General features: G+C 34.4%; 1 protein-coding gene across 1 annotated transcript in view; it reads right to left on the bottom strand.

Moving 5' to 3' along the window:
* Positions 1-209: 209 nt before the first annotated feature.
* Positions 210-17,917, bottom strand: part of LOC145998705 (uncharacterized) — a 44,627-nt gene continuing 26,919 nt past the window's right edge. The window contains exons 6-7 of the mRNA XM_083135195.1: positions 4,207-4,421; positions 210-1,540 (exon numbers count right to left, since the gene is read on the bottom strand). Of these exons, the coding sequence (XP_082991321.1) occupies positions 398-1,540; positions 4,207-4,421 (1,358 nt within the window). The 3' untranslated portion in view covers positions 210-397. The remainder of the gene's footprint in view (positions 1,541-4,206; positions 4,422-17,917) is intronic.

Raw genomic sequence — 17,917 nt, 5'->3', positions numbered from 1 at the left:
CTCAGAGCCCTCTGTAGCCTGTTTCAAGCATTGGATTGCACTGAAACTTGATACAGATGCTATGGAGACCATGGAGAAGAGAATGCTGACAAAAAAAAGGTTCTAATTTTCACCACCAGATTGAAATGTGGCACTGAAATATGGTGCATAGTGAACATCATGGGAAATGCTTCATGCACCCATTGATCACGCTATCTTGTGCTTCCAAAGGGTCAATCGTGTTGACAGGGTACATATTGAACACTGCTGTACAGACAAACTCAAATTATTGGTTTTTGTTACTTCAGCACCAAATTTCAACCTGGTGGTGAAAATTTGAACTACTTCTTTATATCAGCACTTGCACTGTGGTTTTTAATACACACTGATGAGTGGTAGAGAAATTGAAAAAGGAAAGCTACACGAGATGATCTCTATGATCAATGATAACTACAAAAGAGTGCTTGGCATCATAGTCTTCACCCACGGGAAGAAATATAGTTTGTGGTTGAACGTAATTGGTAGCTTGCTGGGCTTTTTCTTCCACGATGCTTGCCTCAACATTGTTTTTCTTCAACAGTGACGGTTCCGTTTTTTTGTTCACCCCCTCAACTTTGACTTCCCCCAGTTCTAACAGTATTTTTGTCATCTCCATCTCCTCCCTCCTATGTTGGCTTTCGTTCACAACTATTTCACCACCCGCTTGTTGTGGGGAATCATAGTCTTCGTTCAACACAACTACTGACTGCAAATGTGATTTTTCAGGAACTACTATACACTTGTTCTTTTTCGAAGGTTTATTCTTCACTTTCTCATCTTGCTTCTTTTCCCTTTCCATCTTTCTCTGCATTTTTTGGGCTAGCTTTTCTTGTTTTTCCTTCTCAAGTTCTTGCTTTAGGAGAGCTTCCGTTTCAATTTTTTCCAGCCTTCTTGCCTCTAGTAAATTTCTAGCTTCGATGGCCTTCTTAAGTTCTTCTTCGGTCCTTTCCTCTCTTTCCTTTTCTTTCATTTTCAACTCTTCTATTGTTACGGTCCTTCCTAACTTCGACGACAACTCTTTCAAATATTCCTCTGTAAAAGTTTTCCCCTTTATGACCCACCCAGGATCTGCACTTTCTTCTAATAATTTGGTTACTTTGTGATTGTGATACTCCTCGATAGGATGAAGAGTCTTAATGTGATATTTAAGATTCCCTAGTAGGTTACACGAGAACTGACAGTGAGGGCACGAGAACGGTTTCTCTTTAGAATGAACAATTTGGTGCCGATTCAGGTTGTGCTTCGTCTGGAACGCCTTCTCGCATGTGGAACACTGATACTGGCGCGGGAGATGTACGCTCTTCTTGTGAGCCGTCAGTCTTCCTGCGCAACTAAAAGCACCGCCACACTCCTCGCATTGGTGAGGACGCTCTCCCGTGTGTCGACGCATATGTTCCAAAAATGCACTCCGCTGCTTTAAGATAGCATTGCACACAGGACACACGTGATTCTTGTACACTCCATAATGTCTCATACGAATATGCATATCCAGCACAGTGCGTCGATATGTTGTAAAACCACACTGGAAAAAGAAAATGAGGACATTATATTAAGACACGTAGGATAGGTAAAGGCATGCATGTTTAATTTTTGACGAAAACACTAAATGTGAAATAACACATTATAATGTTAATTTTCATGGTTCTGAAAGGTATGAGGTGCATTTTCCTATCCTGTTTTGTCACTAAATGATGCGAAATACTATTAAACATGCAATTTACAGTTTATTTACCAACGTGACATTTTCTGAAGTTTGAATTATTCTGGACCCCTTTATACAGGAATAAACTCAATACTCTGGTAACTACATAAATATGCTATTATAAGAGATATGCTTATTTTGGGTAAAAAGATAGTGATTGCTGCTACAACTGTTTCAAGCATTGACACTGGCTAGTAGCTTTTTGAGGTATAAAATAATATGTGGTGGTTAGGTTAGGCTAGATGGGTTTGGTTCCATTAGAAGATGATGACAAAAAATGGTTGTAGCAGGAATACCAACCTTTGTGTAATAAGTGCAATTTTTAAATCAAATTTAGAATTGTATTAATAATTTTAAAAACAAAATTCTATTTTATAAACAGCTTTTGATCTGATTTTTCACCATTTTAACACCAAAATTTGATTTGATTTACCACTTTCGAACCTGAAATTGATTCTGTCTTTGCACATAAATTTTGCTTTTTTTTTATTTACCAAAAATGTGCCTCTAGGGATAAGTTTAAATTTAAACTGATGTTTCTCCCCGATGAAATTAAAAAACTGACATAGGAAAACTTGTCATTAAAAACATTAAACTTTTAATATGAATAAACCAACATGATATTATTGCAGATACCGATAAAATGCCAAAAATTTATTAATACCTGTAACTGATACAATATAAAATTGCAAAGTATCACGATAATTAAAGTACACAGGTGTTCACAAAATGTTTTCTTTGGAAAATAAACTATGTATTTCACCATCTATTTTATGGAACCTGGGTATTTGTCTTTACATGCAATGTGACATACGTTGGCACTAATTTAAAGAGTCATCACTAAAATTCATCAACAAACCAATACATCGAAATTCCTTATCAAAATACCAATTAATTTGTCACATCCTTCATTTCTAAATGCGTAAGTTTTAATTAATGTACCTTTGCGAAAGAAATGGAGCAAAAACAAAAACAAAAAAACAACAACAACCTGGTTATGAATGGAAAATTGATGAAACAAAACATTAATAATCAATTTTCCGTGAGTTGAATAACTCACAGGATACTTCAGACTTCATAAAATATCACGTCGGTATATAAATGGTGAATTTCATGTTTAAGAGTCTATTTCGCATTTTGCAGTTTATTTCGCATCATTTCGTGACAAAACAGAGTAGGGAAATGCACCTCACACCTTTCAGAAACATGAAAAATTAACATTATAATGTGTTATTTCACTTTTTGTCAAAAACGAAATATGCATGCCTCTACCAATGTGTATGACAAAACTACCCACCAGGTGGCAAAATTGATCACGATTTAAAAAGAAACTGCACAGAAAAGTGAACTGTAAGTGGATTAGAATTGAAGAGCTCGGGTGTAAAACATGATAGTAACATTTTGGTCATTAATGAGTTACAAAGTAAAATGTTCCATCCTTGAATTTTCGAGTGAAATTGCCATGTCATACAATTTGCAGTGGACTCAGTGAAGCCTTCTGAAACTGGTAAACACAACATGAAAACAATTTATTTACAGTATAGTTTCTAATAACCTTTTCTCTTAATGAACTCGGAAATGACCAAAATGTCACTAAAGCCTGCTTTAGACGAAAGCATTTCCATTAACATTTTTGCTAGCATAAATGCTACGTAAATGCCTCCAAAAAAATCTTATAGCACATAGTACTTGACATGGAAGCATTTCATGTAAAATTTCGGTAAGCTTTTGCGATTACGATGTATAACATATACAGCACAAAAGACACATCGAGTTACACCATCTATGCTCAGTGCAGGGTGTTTACAATTGAAACAACTAAAATATTCTTCAATACATGCACAGTGAATGTTGTAAAGTATATATTTATGAAACACCATTGTTTGTACCTAAAATTGTTTTATATGAAACGTTATTCCTCGGCTTTTAAAAATGAGAAGTGATACATTGTTTACATCTCGTGTGGCCGCCATTACAGCTGCACTCGTGACTTAGAGGTCGCTTCTGATGGGTTATGCTACGAAAAATGCTACGGAAATAGGATCGATCCTATCCTTGAGAAATGCCATGAAATATGCCATGCCATCTGAAATGCCAAATTTTTCACTTTGGAGCATTTTGGTCATGGCATAATTGTTAAGAAAAATGCTAAGGAAAATGATTTAGTCTAAAGTGGGCTTTACCATTTTTTACAACCGAGCCCTTCAATTGACACACATATCGCAGAAAAACATCTTTTTAGCTTTGTATGTTCTTCACATTCAATTTTTTCCCAATCCACCTTATAGCGTAGTGATATCCTGTGTGTATTTGTAATAGGTTAATACGAAGTGTTTACATTTTTTTCCACAATTTTAAAAGAGGTGCCAGTGGAGGCACACAGTGGTTCGGATCCCACTTTAAACTGTAGGTCCAGTCCCGATTAGCCTTACTGTGCATAAAGTGGACTTAAAACACCAACTCAATCAATCAAAAGAGGTGCTTACCGTTGCACATGCATATTCTTTGGTACGTTCATGAACATATTTTAGATGTTCCTTCAATGTGATGTTCTTGAAAAATGCTTTGCCACAATATTCACATATGTGATTTCTCTTGTCTGAGTGAATAGCCATGTGCTTCTTCTTGTCAGGGTGTGATGAAGCCTTGTAATCACAAAATTCACAAGAAAAACTGTCAGTGTGTTGTTTCAAATGTTTATCTGCAATGTAAGAAAAGTTATAATTAAAACAAATTATGACAATATTAGAATTTTATTTTAAGTTGATTGAAAAATACAAATCACACACAATTACCTAATTACCTGAAAAGTGAATCCTTGGAGATTATTATGAATGGTTGGAGAAATCTTCAAATTTATTTTTATTAATTTTTCTACTAGATTCTGTTATGGGCTAAAAATATTTCAAAATGATGTGAACAATTTCAACTCATCATATTTTATTCATAAATTGTCAAAATAAGATACAATTTCACACACACATAATGTAACTGTCCAAGTTTAAGTGCCAATGGTTATCGCAAAGTTAACTCAGAAATGTGCTTACTCTGCACACGTCAATATGGTAATCTAATTCCATCCGGCCATGTTTCAGCATGTTATTGTCAATGGTTTGCACCGCAGCGCTAATGGAACACTGTTCTCTGGTGGTGGATCTTTATGAAATCATGTACAAAACTGACACTGCACACACATGACCAACCTACTCTCAGAAAATGCTTTCTCCTCACCACTGGCAGCTATTTTACAACTGGTCAGCCTGGCATCTGGCGGCAGAATTTAGAACTAATGAGACAAAAAAAAATCAACAACTTAAGGATGTGCTTGAATGTATTTCACACTGCATATTCGATGTGATTATGATTGTTTATTGTTCAAATCATTTTGAAACACACTGTATAAGCATTTGATCAAATTAAGAAACTTCAGGTGAATATGCATAGTAAATTACTCTTACCGCAGGAGAGAAGAATAACAATCTCCTTACATGTAACTTACTCTTACTGCAGGAGAGAACAATAACATCTCCTGACATGTAACTATGGTACTAAAACACTGTATTCTGTCAACAGTCTGGCAACCTTATATGTACTGAGACATGTGCTAGAACTTGAAGCACATTCATGCAAAGTTGCCTAAAACAAGGAAGTTTCAGTTTTTTGATGAAAAGAACAAATACACATGGACAGGACAACATGAAGACACCCCGGTCACCCCTATGGGTGGGAGTGGGAAAGGGGTGACATGTAAAAATTAGGGCTGAGCTGATACCAACATTTGCTGATACCAATTCCGATACTTGTATAATTCCAGTAAAACAACAAAGGCTAGGTACTGTCACAAAACTCATCACATCACATGTAAAATAAAATTTATGTAGTGCGTATAGCATATAGCTAGGGAGACAAATGTATGGTAAATAAAAACTGAGGAGAGCGGTAAATAAAATGTTAGATCAGCGGTATATACCAGTGGTGGAAAAAAAAAAAAATTGGCACACACTTTTTCATCATGAGGAAACAACATACAAAAGAGCTATAAATTGATAAACTACTTCATTTTTATATACTGTACACATACACAAGTACTTAGCTGTCCAACCAAAAAGAAAACATCAACACAAAATCACTTCATTTCTAAATTGCATATCTCAAGTGATTTATTCATTGTATGTATTTAAAGGATATCCTTGCTGTCCAACAAATAAAATACAGAGTAATCACTACTGCACATACACAAACACATGTTGAAAATCACATGATGATAAACAAAATTCATTCATGACTGAACACAAATGACACCATTGTTTCCCTTGATGTGCGGGAACAGACTAATCTTATCGCTGCTGCAGCTAGCAAGTTCAATGAAACTGGAAGTTGAGTAGACATTCAGGGAAGAAAGGAATGCAGCTTGACAGGGACCGAAGTTTTCGAACTGAGATTATGTGCATGGGAAATCCCAATTTGCAGCGTCTTCCTGATGTGATCGAAGAAAAAACGTTCTTCAGCTGCAAGTGGTAGGAAACTTTAGGCAAACGTTTCGTTACAAATCGACAGTTTGTGTACACAACCTTGATTGCCGGTTTTTGCATATTTTCTACTTAATTTGATGTTATTTCACGGTTATTTCGCGAAAAAGCATTCATTTCGTGCAAAAGCACACATTTTGCATTACTTCGTGAATAAAACTCATGCATATTTCATCATTGGGGGTGTAGTTACGTGGAGAATGTTCAAAATTGCATATTTTTTTTCACATTTTGCGATTTCGCGCATCGCGAAAATTCCATGTCCCTACATATAGCATACAGCTTGCACAAGGAATGAAAATATATATTTTACATTATAAATACAAATGTAAACAACATTCTTATCGTTTGGATTAACCTGTAGAGGGAGGAAAACGACGTAAAAATATATACAATACAGATATATTTAATGCTTATTTGGCAGCTCTGTATATGCCCTGCTGTCCATTATTCTCTGTCATTTGCAATAAAAACATACATATATTACCACCAGTGCACAGTTAGAGATTGGTTAGTTCATTGAACTTTCCAGCCTAACTATTGCCTATTTTTGGAAGAGCAGGAAAAGGTTTTATTAGCTCTTTCCTCGACTCATCTCACCCAACAGGTTAATAGGTGCTGGAGCTTGCCCAGAGTTGATACCTTAATGGAAATGAGGCCTGCTCAAGAAAGGTTTTATAAGGATTTGGAATAAAAACAAGTCACTGCAGTGTCGGCATTGGGCAAGAGTCGCACAGAAGGATAAGGGCAAAAGAAGAAAACCACAACTCTCCCTCCCACAGCGACATTCATCCCTTTCCAGGAACTCCGGAATGAACCTAGCTAGCATTAGAATAACAATGCTGATTTTGAAAACATCACATTCTTAACCAACCAACGAGTTTGTGAGCAACAATTGGCAAATGAATGATAACTTTTATTTCCACATAGCGTTGACAACAGGCAGTTACATGCCTTCATAATGCCACGTTTGGGCGAAGCACTTTCAGTTCAGCCCTGCCTCTGATCTTGTCATCTGCTTCCCAGGAGGGTGCATCATTTTTAGAAATGTACATGGAATTCTTGTGCGAAACCCCAACCTGCCACAAGGAAGGGTGAACGAACCTTTGACAAGGACAAATCTTGACAAATGAGTTGTTCCTCTTGGCTGCTCTAGCCACTCAAAATCTTTGGTATCGGCTGCTACAGTTCTCTTCACAAGATCTGGAACACTTGTTTGAGTTAAAGATCAGCTTCTGAGCCGATCGAGTGTGGCAGTACAGCCGAAGTAAAGGTGCGGGAAAACAGCACTCTGCAGTGTTGCTTACCACGAAAGTCTTTCACAGGATGCAGGGAATGTTCTGACTTGCTGAGTGAAAAGAAACAGTTACAGGAAAGCTTTGCATTTTAATTATTAATGCAATGCAGTTTTCAATTTTAAAAGAGAATGGCGGGAAAAAAGTCAGATATGTTCGAGATAATCAATATCCCATAACTAATGAAAAATAGAAGAAAAAAACTGCATCAATAATGTCACTTGCGAAAAGCTAATGTTCATTTGAAAGCAGAGGGGAGTGGATGGTGGTTCCATTACCTCTTTCCCTAGATTAACGTAACAGCAAAGTCGACATTCACCAAGAGGACCTGGGTTTGAATTCCGACCTGAGAGTGGGTGTTCAATTCGAGAGTCCCTTCATCAATTTTACCATATCATCATTTATCTTCTTCATTGCGATTAACTAAAATTGGAGGAAAAGCGAGGCTAACAAAAAATAAATCACATTGACGTTCTAGATGTGGACGGGAGAAAATAAACAATCCAAGGCAATAAGAATATCTATCACGACCTGAATGACGTGACTTCAGGATCACTTTTGTTACTTTCTCTTACTCATGCAAACTGCTTTTCTAGCTTGTAATTTGAGCACGAAAGTGCAATAAAAAAGCTAACAGAATCAATATAGGCTGGACGAATGTCTTCATAATTTCCTGAAAAGTCACTCTTCTTCGTCAAATAGTTAGTTTAAAAATATAATTATGTATGTGCCATTGACTTAGAAGATTCGTCGCCACATATCCAAATCTGCTATGTTGACACAAGCTAGAGCACCAAGATTATTAGGCGTCTTCATTAATACACACACACAACATTAACTTATAGTCTGTGAGCAATGTGTGCACAGCTTAGAGACACTATACCAAGAAGCGTATTGCTTTCAAATTAATGTAATTAGAGAGAAGGGACATTGCAAGTTTGGAGCCAGACAGGTAAAAGTGCAATCTTCAGGAGAAATCTCCCTTCGCACAGTGGCTTGTGTCAATGTCAGTAAAACGCCAGCTTCATAAGCAGAAATCCTAGGTTCGATTTCCCATGTGGTCAAAGTTATTTTTCCCCCCTTTTTCTGCCAAACTGGTGCCACAAAAAGTATTTCACCGAGTCACAGCTTTATACATTGTTGTTGTTGTTTGTGTGGCAAGGAGAAAATAATTATTGAAATGACTATGCGTGTGGCATAATTTTGATTTGGAATGTATTTGTTTCTTTATTGTGTTGTTACTGAAACTCCATGTATATAACAAACACTTCTGATGTTTTCTTCTGGTAACAAATCCTAGCGTAAGATCAAACGTTATTCTTCTGTGAAAGAAAAAAACACATAATTTAAGTTATGTATTGATTTTGTTAGCTTTTTTATCCTACTTTCGTCTTCAAATTACAAGCTAGAAAATCAGTGTGCATACATAAGAGAAAGTAACGAAAGTGATCCTGAAGTCACGCCATTCGGGCTGTGATAGATATTCTTATTGCCTTAGATTGTTTATTTTCTGCCGTCCCCATCTAGAACGTCAATTTGAATTATTTTTTGTTAGCTTCGCTTTTCTTCCACTTTTAGTTAATCGCGATGAAGAAGATAAATGATATGGTAAAATTGATGAAGGGACACTCGCAAAGAACACCCATGCTCAGATCGAATTATTTTCTTGTAGTTTACGGTTATTACAAGCATAAGAAAACAGTTTTTCTTTGTGACGTTTCAGGAGAACACACGCTCCTTTCATCAGACATTTATTTTCATTTTGACTAAAGATACAGTTATAACAATGGTTAGTAATTTTTAAATAAAAAGAATCCGTTATATAATGGACGTTGTCAATGTTACATTGTTGTAATATAGCAACTTAACTGTGAAAAAAAGCAGTCTGTTGTATTTTTATTTGAGATTTTTTAAATTATGAATCCCAAATATCATCAGGTAATTCAAATTCATCATTGTTTTCACACAGTCTCTTGATGTTTTCTGTTACATTAAATTTCAAAGATGGTGGCTTACTCCATTTGTGAAAAAGAAAACTCCATACTGGATCTATATTACCATTTTCATTATTTAATTTATTCCCGTGTTCTTCTGCAATGAACGAAGCTTCCCAGACATTCAACTCTGTGTTTCCCGTTAATCTTTTTAAAACCCTTCTCTTTTTAATCAAATGTTTCTCTTCGATGATATGAGTTGACAAACCTGTTCTTGGGTTTAGATTTATAATGTCCAAATCGTGTTCGTGCCATCTTATTGCCATTTTCCTTGCTGTTTGTCCCACATAATCCTTTGAACATGAACAACTTATATTATATATTCCTGTGGTTTCCGCATCTGGTAGAGAGTTTCTCATTTTGAATTCATTAAATGTACATTCCAAACTTCTTGGTGATTTAAAAACAATTTTGAAATCAAAACTTCTGAAAATTTTTGCAATTTTATGTGAGAATCCCTTGTGGAATGGAATGCACACAAATTTCTTTTCAACAGATTTTTCATCTTTGTCTGTATTTCTCTTTTCCTTTAGTTTTCTTGCTACTTGTTTTTTGATTTGGTTTATTCTGTTAGTGGGAAAGCCATTTTCTTTTGCTATATTAAAAAGCCTTTCTTCTTCATTTTTGATATCCTCATTATTAGAACATAGTCTTTGTGCTCTCAGGAAAAAAATTAAAAATATGTTATCCATTGTTATACGCGAATGTTCTGAATTGACATGGATGTATTTTTCACCCGCTAATTTTTTTCTATGGACTGATGTTTGAATTGTTGAGTCAGTTGTCTTAATTTGCAGATCAAGGAAAGAAATTACATTGTTATTCATGGGTTCACAAGTGAATTTTATGCGATGATGTGATTCATTTAACAATTTAAATACGTCCATGATGGTGTTATCATTTTTAGCAATAATTAGCACATCATCTACATATCTGATGTAGAGTTTGATATCCGCACCTATTGCATTAACAATTGGAGATTCTATGTAATGAAGGAAAATGCTGGAGATGATTCCGGATACTGGGTTTCCCATTGATAGACCATTACTTTGCTGATAGATTTTGCCATCAAATATAAAGTAATTGTAATTTGCACATACAGTAAACCATCGAACCATTTCCCATGATTCTACTGGGTTAACCTTCATCTCAATAAGCCATCTGTGTAATGCATCTGTGGCACCTTCTATTGGGACACTTGGATATAAATTTTCAACATCAAAACTTGCAATATGATACTCATTATTCCAAACAATATTTTTTAGTTTCTGTTTCACTTCATATGCATTTTTAACACTGAATGGTGTTTGTTGTTTAATTATAGCAAGTCTTTCAACTAAATATTTGGATAGTTTGTATGCAGGATGTGTGTAAGTTGCAATGATGGGTCGTATTGGAGTTCCTGGTTTGTGAGTTTTTGGTAGTCCAAAGGCAATCGGCAGGGTTGAATTTTTGACAATGAGTTTTTTCTTCATTTCCCTTGGTATCGTGATACTGCTTTCAATTACTTTCTTTACCTCATTTATTATTTTATTTATAGGGTTTCGAGAGGTTTCTGTGAAATTGTTTACTTTGAAACATTCTTCCATTTTTTCTTTATAGTCCTTAATTCGGATAAGGACAGGTTTATTTTCCTTGTCTGATTTTGTTAAGAAAATGTTGTTTTCTTTCAACCAGATCTTGAAGCCATGAACTTTTTTCCCCAACCTTATATGCTCTTTCTCCCGTTTTGTGTATTTTGGACCTCTGTTATTTCTTCTGTTGTATTCAAAACTTAACCGTTCATCAAGAGCATCATGTGTGAGACTTCGTAATTTTCTCTTTTCCTCCTCATCATCTAAGAAATTCAGTGCTTTTTCTATTGAAATCACAAAATCTTCTTTGTGTATATAAGCATTACCAACTGCAAATTTCATTCCGAATTGAAAAATTTGTATATACTCATCAGGTACCTCAATATCCGTAAGATTTATAAATAATCTGTTGTCAATGTTCTTAGTTTCTATTTTACCAGTGACATTAACTGCTTCTCTTCTTTCATTGTTGTTGTGTGTAACTTGTTCTTCTTGAATTAGCTGGTAGAATTTCCTATCAAGTCTCCTTTCTGAAAGCTTGCTGTAGTGTTCTACAACTTGTTGTGTAGCTCTGTTTACTTTATCCCATATGAGTGGATGCAAAGAATTTGACAAGGTGATGTGGAGATCATATGTCTTTCGAGAAAGGCTGTCCAATTCTGAGTACGAGTCCCTCATTAGTCGTCCTATCATTAACATTTGTAGCTTGCCTTTAAATTCACTGGTGTAGGTATTACGAGTTCTAACTTTCCACTTCAAAAAATTTGGCACTATATTGTTTAACTTGCATCTTCTCAAAAATCTGATTCTCTGAAGTGTTGTTTGAATCTTGATTTGATATTTCTGGAAGGTACGTACCTCTCTCCCCGTAATAGATGAATAATAGTTTTTCTTGTATGTATGCATTGCTTGCATTATAGAATTATTTTCTTGTAGTTTACGGTTATTACAAGCATAAGAAAACAGTTTTTCTTTGTGACGTTTCAGGAGAACACACGCTCCTTTCATCAGACATTTATTTTCATTTTGACTAAAGATACAGTTATAACAATGGTTAGTAATTTTTAAATAAAAAGAATCCGTTATATAATGGACGTTGTCAATGTTACATTGTTGTAATATAGCAACTTAACTGTGAAAAAAAGCAGTCTGTTGTATTTTTATTTGAGATTTTTTAAATTATGAATCCCAAATATCATCAGGTAATTCAAATTCATCATTGTTTTCACACAGTCTCTTGATGTTTTCTGTTACATTAAATTTCAAAGATGGTGGCTTACTCCATTTGTGAAAAAGAAAACTCCATACTGGATCTACATTACCATTTTCATTATTTAATTTATTCCAGTGTTCTTCTGCAATGAACGAAGCTTCCCAGACATTCAACTCTGTGTTTCCCGTTAATCTTTTTAAAACCCTTCTCTTTTTAATCAAATGTTTCTCTTCGATGATATGAGTTGACAAACCTGTTCTTGGGTTTAGATTTATAATGTCCAAATCGTGTTCGTGCCATCTTATTGCCATTTTCCTTGCTGTTTGTCCCACATAATCCTTTGAACATGAACAACTTATATTATATATTCCTGTGGTTTCCGCATCTGGTAGAGAGTTTCTCATTTTGAATTCATTAAATGTACATTCCAAACTTCTTGGCGATTTAAAAACAATTTTGAAATCAAAACTTCTGAAAATTTTTGCAATTTTATGTGAGAATCCCTTGTGGAATGGAATGCACACAAATTTCTTTTCAACAGATTTTTCATCTTTGTCTGTATTTCTCTTTTCCTTTAGTTTTCTTGCTACTTGTTTTTTGATTTGGTTTATTCTGTTAGTGTGAAAGCCATTTTCTTTTGCTATATTAAAAAGCCTTTCTTCTTCATTTTTGATATCCTCATTATTAGAACATAGTCTTTGTGCTCTCAGGAAAAAATTTAAAAATATGTTATCCATTGTTATACGCGAATGTTCTGAATTGACATGGATGTATTTTTCACCCGCTAATTTTTTTCTATGGACTGATGTTTGAATTGTTGAGTCAGTTGTCTTAATTTGCAGATCAAGGAAAGAAATTACATTGTTATTCATGGGTTCACAAGTGAATTTTATGCGATGATGTGATTCATTTAACAATTTAAATACGTCCATGATGGTGTTATCATTTTTAGCAATAATTAGCACATCATCTACATATCTGATGTAGAGTTTGATATCCGCACCTATTGCATTAACAATTGGAGATTCTATGTAATGAAGGAAAATGCTGGAGATGATTCCGGATACTGGGTTTCCCATTGATAGACCATTACTTTGCTGATAGATTTTGCCATCAAATATAAAGTAATTGTAATTTGCACATACAGTAAACCATCGAACCATTTCCCATGATTCTACTGGGTTAACCTTCATCTCAATAAGCCATCTGTGTAATGCATCTGTGGCACCTTCTATTGGGACACTTGGATATAAATTTTCAACATCAAAACTTGCAATATGATACTCATTATTCCAAACAATATTTTTTAGTTTCTGTTTCACTTCATATGCATTTTTAACACTGAATGGTGTTTGTTGTTTAATTATAGCAAGTCTTTCAACTAAATATTTGGATAGTTTGTATGCAGGATGTGTGTAAGTTGCAATGATGGGTCGTATTGGAGTTCCTGGTTTGTGAGTTTTTGGTAGTCCAAAGGCAATCGGCAGGGTTGAATTTTTGACAATGAGTTTTTTCTTCATTTCCCTTGGTATCGTGATACTGCTTTCAATTACTTTCTTTACCTCATTTATTATTTTATTTATAGGGTTTCGAGAGGTTTCTGTGAAATTGTTTACTTTGAAACATTCTTCCATTTTTTCTTTATAGTCCTTAATTCGGATAAGGACAGGTTTATTTTCCTTGTCTGATTTTGTTAAGAAAATGTTGTTTTCTTTCAACCAGATCTTGAAGCCATGAACTTTTTTCCCCAACCTTATATGCTCTTTCTCCCGTTTTGTGTATTTTGGACCTCTGTTATTTCTTCTGTTGTATTCAAAACTTAACCGTTCATCAAGAGCATCATGTGTGAGACTTCGTAATTTTCTCTTTTCCTCCTCATCATCTAAGAAATTCAGTGCTTTTTCTATTGAAATCACAAAATCTTCTTTGTGTATATAAGCATTACCAACTGCAAATTTCATTCCGAATTGAAAAATTTGTATATACTCATCAGGTACCTCAATATCCGTAAGATTTATAAATAATCTGTTGTCAATGTTCTTAGTTTCTATTTTACCAGTGACATTAACTGCTTCTCTTCTTTCATTGTTGTTGTGTGTAACTTGTTCTTCTTGAATTAGCTGGTAGAATTTCCTATCAAGTCTCCTTTCTGAAAGCTTGCTGTAGTGTTCTACAACTTGTTGTGTAGCTCTGTTTACTTTATCCCATATGAGTGGATGCAAAGAATTTGACAAGGTGATGTGGAGATCATATGTCTTTCGAGAAAGGCTGTCCAATTCTGAGTACGAGTCCCTCATTAGTCGTCCTATCATTAACATTTGTAGCTTGCCTTTAAATTCACTGGTGTAGGTATTACGAGTTCTAACTTTCCACTTCAAAAAATTTGGCACTATATTGTTTAACTTGCATCTTCTCAAAAATCTGATTCTCTGAAGTGTTGTTTGAATCTTGATTTGATATTTCTGGAAGGTACGTACCTCTCTCCCCGTAATAGATGAATAATAGTTTTTCTTGTATGTATGCATTGCTTGCATTATAGAATTATTTTCTTGTAGTTTACGGTTATTACAAGCATAAGAAAACAGTTTTTCTTTGTGACGTTTCAGGAGAACACACGCTCCTTTCATCAGACATTTATTTTCATTTTGACTAAAGATACAGTTATAACAATGGTTAGTAATTTTTAAATAAAAAGAATCCGTTATATAATGGACGTTGTCAATGTTACATTGTTGTAATATAGCAACTTAACTGTGAAAAAAAGCAGTCTGTTGTATTTTTATTTGAGATTTTTTAAATTATGAATCCCAAATATCATCAGGTAATTCAAATTCATCATTGTTTTCACACAGTCTCTTGATGTTTTCTGTTACATTAAATTTCAAAGATGGTGGCTTACTCCATTTGTGAAAAAGAAAACTCCATACTGGATCTACATTACCATTTTCATTATTTAATTTATTCCAGTGTTCTTCTGCAATGAACGAAGCTTCCCAGACATTCAACTCTGTGTTTCCCGTTAATCTTTTTAAAACCCTTCTCTTTTTAATCAAATGTTTCTCTTCGATGATATGAGTTGACAAACCTGTTCTTGGGTTTAGATTTATAATGTCCAAATCGTGTTCGTGCCATCTTATTGCCATTTTCCTTGCTGTTTGTCCCACATAATCCTTTGAACATGAACAACTTATATTATATATTCCTGTGGTTTCCGCATCTGGTAGAGAGTTTCTCATTTTGAATTCATTAAATGTACATTCCAAACTTCTTGGCGATTTAAAAACAATTTTGAAATCAAAACTTCTGAAAATTTTTGCAATTTTATGTGAGAATCCCTTGTGGAATGGAATGCACACAAATTTCTTTTCAACAGATTTTTCATCTTTGTCTGTATTTCTCTTTTCCTTTAGTTTTCTTGCTACTTGTTTTTTGATTTGGTTTATTCTGTTAGTGTGAAAGCCATTTTCTTTTGCTATATTAAAAAGCCTTTCTTCTTCATTTTTGATATCCTCATTATTAGAACATAGTCTTTGTGCTCTCAGGAAAAAATTTAAAAATATGTTATCCATTGTTATACGCGAATGTTCTGAATTGACATGGATGTATTTTTCACCCGCTAATTTTTTTCTATGGACTGATGTTTGAATTGTTGAGTCAGTTGTCTTAATTTGCAGATCAAGGAAAGAAATTACATTGTTATTCATGGGTTCACAAGTGAATTTTATGCGATGATGTGATTCATTTAACAATTTAAATACGTCCATGATGGTGTTATCATTTTTAGCAATAATTAGCACATCATCTACATATCTGATGTAGAGTTTGATATCCGCACCTATTGCATTAACAATTGGAGATTCTATGTAATGAAGGAAAATGCTGGAGATGATTCCGGATACTGGGTTTCCCATTGATAGACCATTACTTTGCTGATAGATTTTGCCATCAAATATAAAGTAATTGTAATTTGCACATACAGTAAACCATCGAACCATTTCCCATGATTCTACTGGGTTAACCTTCATCTCAATAAGCCATCTGTGTAATGCATCTGTGGCACCTTCTATTGGGACACTTGGATATAAATTTTCAACATCAAAACTTGCAATATGATACTCATTATTCCAAACAATATTTTTTAGTTTCTGTTTCACTTCATATGCATTTTTAACACTGAATGGTGTTTGTTGTTTAATTATAGCAAGTCTTTCAACTAAATATTTGGATAGTTTGTATGCAGGATGTGTGTAAGTTGCAATGATGGGTCGTATTGGAGTTCCTGGTTTGTGAGTTTTTGGTAGTCCAAAGGCAATCGGCAGGGTTGAATTTTTGACAATGAGTTTTTTCTTCATTTCCCTTGGTATCGTGATACTGCTTTCAATTACTTTCTTTACCTCATTTATTATTTTATTTATAGGGTTTCGAGAGGTTTCTGTGAAATTGTTTACTTTGAAACATTCTTCCATTTTTTCTTTATAGTCCTTAATTCGGATAAGGACAGGTTTATTTTCCTTGTCTGATTTTGTTAAGAAAATGTTGTTTTCTTTCAACCAGATCTTGAAGCCATGAACTTTTTTCCCCAACCTTATATGCTCTTTCTCCCGTTTTGTGTATTTTGGACCTCTGTTATTTCTTCTGTTGTATTCAAAACTTAACCGTTCATCAAGAGCATCATGTGTGAGACTTCGTAATTTTCTCTTTTCCTCCTCATCATCTAAGAAATTCAGTGCTTTTTCTATTGAAATCACAAAATCTTCTTTGTGTATATAAGCATTACCAACTGCAAATTTCATTCCGAATTGAAAAATTTGTATATACTCATCAGGTACCTCAATATCCGTAAGATTTATAAATAATCTGTTGTCAATGTTCTTAGTTTCTATTTTACCAGTGACATTAACTGCTTCTCTTCTTTCATTGTTGTTGTGTGTAACTTGTTCTTCTTGAATTAGCTGGTAGAATTTCCTATCAAGTCTCCTTTCTGAAAGCTTGCTGTAGTGTTCTACAACTTGTTGTGTAGCTCTGTTTACTTTATCCCATATGAGTGGATGCAAAGAATTTGACAAGGTGATGTGGAGATCATATGTCTTTTGAGAAAGGCTGTCCAATTCTGAGTACGAGTCCCTCATTAGTCGTCCTATCATTAACATTTGTAGCTTGCCTTTAAATTCACTGGTGTAGGTATTACGAGTTCTAACTTTCCACTTCAAAAAATTTGGCACTATATTGTTTAACTTGCATCTTCTCAAAAATCTGATTCTCTGATTCTCTGATTCCTTTAGTTGTAGCAAGAAAACTAAAGGAAAAGAGAAATACATACAAAGATGAAAAATCCGTTGAAAAGAAATTTGTGTGCATTCCATTCCACAAGGGATTCTCACATAAAATTGCAAAAATTTTCAGAAGTTTTGATTTCAAAATTGTTTTTAAATCACCAAGAAGTTTGGAATGTACATTTAATGAATTCAAAATGAGAAACTCTCTACCAGATGCGGAAACCACAGGAATATATAATATAAGTTGTTCATGTTCAAAGGATTATGTGGGACAAACAGCAAGGAAAATGGCAATAAGATGGCACGAACACGATTT

This window comes from Lepisma saccharinum, chromosome 14 (assembly GCF_977018435.1).
Source record: "Lepisma saccharinum chromosome 14, izLepSacc3.1, whole genome shotgun sequence".
NCBI classification, from domain to species: Eukaryota; Metazoa; Arthropoda; class Insecta; order Zygentoma; family Lepismatidae; genus Lepisma; species Lepisma saccharinum.
Note: the sequence above shows the minus strand (reverse complement) of the source record. Positions and strands in the feature narration are given on the sequence as shown.